This window comes from Liolophura sinensis, chromosome 1 (assembly GCF_032854445.1).
Source record: "Liolophura sinensis isolate JHLJ2023 chromosome 1, CUHK_Ljap_v2, whole genome shotgun sequence".
Classification (NCBI taxonomy): domain Eukaryota; kingdom Metazoa; phylum Mollusca; class Polyplacophora; order Chitonida; family Chitonidae; genus Liolophura; species Liolophura sinensis.
In genome coordinates this window covers 17,484,185-17,492,564 of record NC_088295.1, presented here as the reverse complement: position 1 = coordinate 17,492,564, position 8,380 = coordinate 17,484,185, and the positions used below count along the sequence as shown (strand labels likewise).

The following is an 8,380-nucleotide window of genomic DNA, read 5'->3' as shown; positions in this document are numbered from 1 at the left end:
ACTGACGAGAGAACTTAGGCCAGGAGGCATGCCGTGCTGACCACAATGCAATGTATGGTGTAGGTGACCTGTCATTCCATGTATGAAAATCCATTGAATATTGCTTAATAGTTTTGGACAGATATAACATTACAGTGGAAATATGTATAATCTAACATGCATGAAAAAGTACGCCAATGGTTATTAGTAAATCGAAGTTTGAATTTTCACTGAATTTGGCTCAGCATAGGTTTGGAGATATAGCAGAATACCTCTTTAGGTCATTTGCGCTTATCATACTGGCTGTAGGTTCTAGGAGGTCCAGTTTGCAGTGAATACATGTATAACGTTTTAAATTTGGATCAATCATCAAATGTAGACATAAATCCTATTGAACGAAATACAAATTCAGACCACAAGTTAAAGGTCAATAAAATATTGTCCGACAATGTGTAAGTTTCATAGTGTTCCTACTGGACAGCAGTTAAAGCAGGTCACCAAAGTTTATAACGATACATGAATCGGTTGTCAAGATATTGTTTAAACGAACGGAACGAAGGACGGACGGAATGACGGACGGACGGACGGACACACATGACCAAGGCTATACCTTTCCTTCAAACTTGACCAAGGGGTAAAAATATTTGGAGTGTATGTATGTTTTGCCCCATATCTTATGAAAGTGACCATTAAGAATCCCTTTTTAAATGTTTCCCGCACTTTTAACCTTTTATATAAACATAGATAATTGTAAATTAATGTACGGTATAAAACTCCAATCAAGTGAATAAATGAATATAAATGAATATTTTGAATTTCCTAGTTATTTCCCTCTCAGACCAATGCATTTAGTAAATAATGATACGTTCTTGTAGTTCTATATGAACTCAGACCGTTTAAAGGCCATTTAAATGGTATGGATTCAGGTTTCCCTTCGTGAACAAGTGTACCGAATATTTCAACAGCATTGACTTTATTTTGACACACGCTGATAGGCCGACTTGGCCTCATACAAGCACAGACGCAAAGCTTCATCGAAGATCCACATATTTCCTTAGACCACATCAAGCATTAAATAGAAAATATTTGCTTGCCTTGCCTATTCTTATAAGTGCGACCTACGTCACTGTTTGTAAGAGTTGAACCTCCCTGTACTTCGTATCAACATGCTTTCTTCTTAAACAGCGTCAACGAAAGATTTATTTACATACAGAATTGATCTAATTTTGACATTAATCTTAATAGATGCATGATTCGGAGTACCTTAAGCAGAGTTAAGAACAAGTCCAGAAACCCTTGTTTAGGCCTATCTAATGTAAGTTAAGACTGAAGTATTAAGTATATAGGCCTAGCACAGAAGTGATGTGTATACTGCAATCGTATATTTCGTTCCCAAGAGAATAGATAGGTTATCTTGTCTCCGCTGTCATTTTCCGGGATTAGACGCTTGTGTTTCCAACGACGATATTACACACAAGAGACAAACTGTGTTAGGTAATCACAACTCATCTGATCTTTATTTACACTGCCAAAAAGGTTATATGAAGTGGATCATTTATAAAAAAAAACGCTGGAGTGTTTTCCGGCAACCGTGGATGTCGGCGAGGGTTTGTAAATACTATTTATCTATCCCAGGCCCAGTTTGTGACCGTCAAGTCATCATCGGTAGATAACACATAACACAGTAAATCCTGCAGAAATTTATTTGCGTCCTAGCAACGTTTACCTTTGACCAAATTGACAAGTGATATAAGACTGTTTTTTGCTTTCTGGGGTGCTGTTTATCAGAGGGTCTGATCAGAACAACGCATTTCACTCTGCATCATGGCGATCGGGGTGTCCATTGTGCTCATGGTCCTTGGCAGTCTTGGGATACAAGCCGCCGGACCGTATTTCCGCGGAGGATCTCTTAGATGGAGAGTGCACAATGTTGATAAGGTATGATTGTTTAAATAATCAATATAATTACGAATTTCATCAAATAAATTTTTAATGCCTGCATATTTATTTTCAGAATTTTCCAATTTAGCTGTAAGACGCACATTTATCAGTTAACTGCACAAGTTGTGTTGATGAAGGAAATACGACTCTCAAAGCACTGTATAGTCGTGACATTGTAACAATTGACGGTCAGCTGGGCAGAGTTAGATTTGAATAGGTTTGAAACAAGCTTTCCATCATATCAGCAAGGCTAGAATGGCCTGTGTATAACGGCCATATTTATTTATTTATTTACTTATTTATTTGATTGCTGTTTACGTCGAAACCAAGAATATTTATACAACAGCAACCAGCACTATGGTGGGAGGAAACCAAGAAGAGTATGGTAGAAACCCACGTCCATTTACAGGTTGCTCAGAGACATTTTCACTTACGATCTAGATAACGGCAAGACAGCGGTAAGTTTCTTTCATGATGGTGAAATGGCATCATTAACACCGCGCTGTATATCAGTATACAGTTTGTAACCTATTGCTTCAGAGAGAATTTTAAATTATGCAAATTTGTTTTACTGATAAGCTTCTGTCGCAAGGCATGACATACCGGTAGTTAAACATAAAGGTTGTTAAACACAGACACTAAATCGAAATAGTTTCTGTTGTTAATAGTTATAACGTCCAGGAGTAGATTCCACTCATGCTGGCTTCCTCTCCGGCCGTACGTGGTAAGGTCTGCCAGCAACTTGCGGATGGTTGTGGGTTTCCCCGGGCTCTGCCCGGTTTGCCCACCATAATGCTGGCCGCCGTCGTATAAGTGAAATATTCTTGAGTACGGCGTAAAACACCAATCAAGTAAATAAATAAATCATTGTCCCCAGACACCCCTTGTACTGTTTGGTTATGTTGTAGGACGTACTTGTTTTTGTAGTAATCAGGAATAAGGAATGACACAGAGAAGTTTTAGGTTCAACCTTGTGTATTCTCCTCAAGTTACAGTTTGTCGCATTACTATAACCCTTCCCATGTGAAGAACGTGCATGGGAGGTAACTCTAACTGACATACTGTTACAATGCATATTGAACATGAAAAACAATGCATATGGAATATAAAGATCTTAAGTTCAACTAAAAGGGTATATGAGCAAAACAAACATATGCCAACTGAACCAGTATTGAGTCACAGAGGCTTAATGTCAGAATAGTCAAGCAAGAATGACATAGGTTCAATACTTTTGTTTTTACAACACGACCTGACCTGGTGATGTACGGGCTTTGAGACAATGCAGTGGGTTCGCTATAACGCTAACCAGCGATAATTTCGGTAGGTTCATTAGAATGGAGTGGAGTCATCGAAACTGACTCATTTCCTTCGCGCTCATCATGCCCTGCACAATATAGGACAGGACGAGTGATTTCGGTTCCTCGTTTGTTTTAAGAAGATGAGGGCGATTGAGCCTGACACTGTACACCATTTTGCGTCTCAACATTGTACAAGGGGTTCGGAAAAATTTCCGTTACTTTGGCCTGTTTTCAGGTCTTATCTAAACCTTGCAATCTTGTGGCAATTGTTTTTTCTTTGCGGTTTTCCGACATTCTGTCGTGAACATTAGCCTGATCAAATGATTGCGGTTTCAACTGAGATACAGTAGTGGAAATCACGGATCTAAGCCTCCTACCCATCAACAACTGAGACCGAGACAAACCAACATTAACTGGTGTAGTACGGTACCCTAAGAGAGCGATTAGGGGGTCGCGATAACCTGCTTTGGCTTTATGTGGAACAGATGCAAACTTGGCAAACTCTCTTGGGCCACTATCGTAAAATGACTTTCGCTGGAAGGCCGTGTCGCACAAATATCGCCACGATCTTCATATCTTCACCATAACTGTCTCATCTGTAGTGTTTGGCAGAACCTCTACTTCAAAGTACCGGCTGTGGTAGCCTACAACGACTGTGTATTCCTTCTCGTTCCATGTGAACAGATCTGTGCCGACAACTTACCACGAATGATCTGGAATAGAGGAGTCTGTTCCTAATCTGGAATCGATTGATCATCGTCCATATCATCTTTATCTCCAAACACCCCTTCATGGCTGCCTCTAGTGCGGAACCACTTGATCGATCTTCCATATCTCGGTCTCTTCCTAGTACGGAACCGGTTGATCCAGTCCCCATATCATCATTACCAGCAGACATCCCTTCTTAGTCTGTCTGAGGTACAGAACCGGTTCAGGCATTCTCCATATCACCGTTATCTCCAGACAACTCTTCGGTCTGTTTCTAATAAGTAAACTTTTGAGCCATCCTCGACAGCTCTAGGTCTATACCCATACAGCCCTTCTTTGCAAGTTTTTAGTATGGAACTGGTTGAGCCATCCTCTATATCATCATCCGATAACCTTTAATTCTCGGTCTGTCTAAAGTACAGAAGCGGTTGAGGCATTCTCCATATTGTTAGCTTCAGAAAACCCTTCTGAGTGTTGAGTCATCAACATATCATCCTTGTCTCCAGGCCCTTTTGTCTGTTTCTAGTACAGAACTGGTTGAGCCATCCTCCACATCATCGTTAGCTCCAAACAAGCTTTCTCGGTTTTTTTTCAGTTCGACACAGGTTGAGACATCGCATGCGCTCCATCCTGTCGCGCTTAAAATGCAACTAGAATACTACTTGCTGGAGCTATGATGTATCATACCGTGATGACGGGTAACCTTTTTGATTACAATCTGGGCAGATGAATGTCAAATTGAAGAATGAATTGCAAGTTGATATAAAAATGATGGCGTGATACCCCTTTATTTGGTGTCTGACATATATTATGTAGTCGGGTATCCCAAAATCCGTCCAGATATGACCGTGTGTATGTACATCTCCTACTTAATTACTTTGATTGAATATAAACAAGACAATTCTTATCAAAACCGTCAGGTGACCAGTTACATTTCATAGTCTCTTCATCTGACCGAATATTTATTTATTTGATTAGTGTTTTGCGGACAAATATTTATGTATAATTACTCAGGTGAGAATTCCAAAGCCTTTGTTCTCCTGCAGGTACACAACAATTACAATGTAAGCTTCACTTATCAGCTGATGTGGACTCTAGGGGAGGGACCATGCGGAAAACATTGTTCCGAAACAAGTGTGGGTATTTCGGGTCCTGCCACGGGACCGGAAAACTTTATCTGTGAGAAAGGATGCAAAGGTCAGACAATCCTCTCAGACACCTCTTACAGTGTGTCTGCTGTCAGTCAAGCGGACCAATGGGAACAAGGCATAGGCTCATTCAGTGTCATGTTCGGTCACCCTGGCCCCTTTACCGTGGCGTAAGTTTCATCTCTGAAAACAACTCTTAGTCCTAAAACTATTTCATCTCATACAATAAGAGGCAGGCAGTAGGTGTCATTCTTATTTTTCGGGCAGAAAACGTCAGATCATTTCACACTGCATGATTAGGGATATGTTTATATACATATAGTCAAGTGAATCTACAGTTACCTATACTTGTATGCGGCCTCACACAAAAGCATAAAACATAACGAAAAACCATTGCTAAAAAAAATCTGTATTTTTCCAAAACGAGGTTCTGATGTGGGGGTGGGGATGGGGAGTGTGGGGAGGTGGAGGGGTGATTCTGATTCGAGTGACGTGAGAGGTATTTCCATTTGTATAGTACAGAAACGAAAATATGAAGGCGTGCTTGGAGGAGACATAGATGTCCCCAACCATTCACAAACTTAGCAATGTGGTGTCACCCTCCTACACACCACCCAACCACCCACCCCGCACCCACCTGTCCCTGTATATAAATGAGAGCTCTTCGTTCAGGATCGAAGGTCATGACTGGGTTCCACTCAAAATTGAGACTGACGGCCAATGGCGGCTTCAGACGGAACTGACCTTGGGAGTACGGAGTGATACAGGTCAGCCGAACGCAAGCCCTCTCACGTTTAACATCCCGGTCTACAAGTAAGTTTTGAAAGACAGTGAACTTTTAAATTGAAGAATTGCAAATTTACCCCATGCGCATTGATTCGAGTATGCATATTTATACTTAATGTCAATAGGATTTAGCAGATTTCTCATTTAACCTGCCATTTATGGTAGTTCCACGTGGCGAATGTAACTCTACTCCCCATTTATGGTAGTTCCACGTGGCGAATGTAACTCGGCTCCCCATTTATGGTAGTTCCACGGGGTGAATGTAACTGGGCTTGTCATTTATGCTAGTTCCACGTGGCGAATGTAACTGGGCTCACCGTTTATGCTAGTGGAATATTCATGTATAATGTCACTGGAATGATGCTTAATGTCAAATACATGAAAATGGGATACATGAAAATTACGGTGGCTAGGCGACTGGGTCAGACGATGATATACAGTCTATAAGACGAAGTCTTTGAAACGAACTGAGGGCTTTCGTTTCTGCGTTGATCTCCGCTGTTCACCTGAAGGTTTCATGCAGGGATGAAGCTGCGTGGAGGGACCATTTGACAGCTGCGTTGGTGAACTCGGAGGGGTTGTCGGCCTTGGAGGGCTGTTGGGTAGTGGGATGCTGAGATCAGCATATTCCTCCTCCTCCTCCTCCTATTCGAAGGTAGGATTAACATCTGCGATGACTGGCTTGAAGTGTGATGCATTACGGGTGAGGACGTGCTGTCCACGATGAGCAGTAACCATGCTGCCCTTCAGACTAGTGATTCTGTATGGACGAGGATCAAATGGAGTAGAAAGTTTGTTTCTTTTCCGTTTTCGCACAAGTAGGCTACGGTGTCACCTACAGACAGTTGATTTTGTTTTGCGTTGCGTCTGTTGTCGGCGTATGATTTCGCCTTCTGCTTACTGAGGGCGTCGCACTCAGCAATTCTGCTGTGGCTGTCAGAGGTAGTCGGTATCTGTGGAAGAACAATGTTCATATGACGTCCAGTTATTGCTTCAAATGGCGAAACATGGGTGGAGGAATGTGGTGTCGCACGGTAATGTCTGAGAAATTTGAATAATTCCTGCTTCCAATTCCTTTGTTCGACAGATGAAGCTCTGATGTATTTGTTTAGGGTTGCCATAAAACGTTCTACCTCACCGTTCGCTTCGGGCCAGAGAGGGGTAACGCGCTGGTGTTTGAAACCAAGGTTTGCGGCAAAGTCTTTGAAGTCCCGGCTGTTGAAAGGCAGTCCGTTATCGGATTTGACTTTTTGTGAAACACCTTGTCGCGCGAATATACCATCGAGTTTCGGAATTACCACTCTGGATGACGTGGAAGTAACGATTTCGATTTCTGGAAAGCGACTGTTTCGTATACAGTCGCTTTCCAGAAATGGGGAGCCCAGTTACACTCGCCACATGGAACTAGCATTAATAGGGAGTCCAGTTACATTCGCCTCGTGGAACTACTATAAATGAAGAGACCAGGCGCCCTATAAGTGCATTTTATTGCTTTCTCATTTAATATTGGCGCAATATTAAATTCCCCTTGAATACAAACACTACAAGTTATATAGATATCCCTGTTGGTAATCTATTATGAATAATATATGAATAAATTAATAATCATTGAAACATAGACAATTTTCAGTGACAGTTCGCTGTTTTGATAATTTGATCTTGACACCCCAAAGTCAAAAGTCATCATTATGTGGATGTCTATCAATGCAGGGTATACGTTGGCTGCCTAACACCCATCAGAATCATGACATTAGACCCGGACGCTGACAGAGTGCGATGTCGTTTTGCTAGAACGCGAAAGGAATGCGGCGGCGTGTGTAATAGTTTCCCGGGAGTAGAACTGGATCCTGTAAGTACTGACACATCCTTTAAGGCACAACACGTACGTGTTGACATATCCTTTATGGTAGAGCAGGTATTGACATATCCTTAAAGGTAGAGCATGTAGGTATTGACATATTCTTAAAGGTTATGTAAATTGTGTAAGTATTCCAAAAACTGGATCCTGTAAGTAAGCGTACTTGTACTCACATGTTAATATTCGCGTATCCACTAATCCACTGTATTACGGAATCAAGTTGCTTTATTTATTTATTTATACATTTATTTCAAGAATTAATTATGCCATTATTCCATGTCACCAGTCCCTTTTCACGTCACAAGGTGAACATTCGTCTGCGCTGAATCGGAAATTAGCTGTTTTATTTCAACATAAAGACATACATATATTCAAGCGTCTTTCGGATCTAGAATAGAATGATTTCTATGGACCAATGTGGATTTTAGATTTGATACTTCTGTCGTAAAATAATATTCTTTAATGAATCGGGTGAGTTCAAACAGGTACTTAATTGATTCTTTTTGTTTTGCTTGAGGTCTAACGCATTACAGCTATTTATTGCAATTTATGAATTTGTCAGTTATCATTTTTTATGTCTGATTCTGTCACATAGATGAGACGATTCCTTTTTTGCTGAGATATTTTCTATACAGGAAGCGTGTCAAAGCTGAGTGGTTCAA

General features: G+C 41.0%; 1 protein-coding gene across 1 annotated transcript; it reads left to right on the top strand.

Moving 5' to 3' along the window:
• The first annotated feature begins 1,767 nt into the window (after positions 1-1,767).
• Positions 1,768-7,814, top strand: LOC135482024 (uncharacterized). Its single transcript, XM_064761840.1, has 4 exons — positions 1,768-1,917; positions 4,973-5,244; positions 5,747-5,887; positions 7,571-7,814. Exons 1-4 carry the CDS (start codon positions 1,804-1,806, stop codon positions 7,791-7,793), a joined length of 750 nt encoding a protein of 249 aa, XP_064617910.1. The 5' UTR covers positions 1,768-1,803; the 3' UTR covers positions 7,794-7,814.
• Positions 7,815-8,380: the final 566 nt, after the last annotated feature.

Bases quoted from the DNA above. Each gene is read 5' to 3' on its own strand.
- LOC135482024 (XM_064761840.1), top strand. From the start codon at position 1,804: ATGGCGATCGGGGTGTCCATTGTGCTCATGGTCCTTGGCAGTCTTGGG. The intron at 1,918-4,972 runs GTATGATTGTTT...GTTCTCCTGCAG, and splicing joins GAGTGCACAATGTTGATAAG to GTACACAACAATTACAATGT. The intron at 5,245-5,746 runs GTAAGTTTCATC...CTCTTCGTTCAG, and splicing joins CCTGGCCCCTTTACCGTGGC to GATCGAAGGTCATGACTGGG.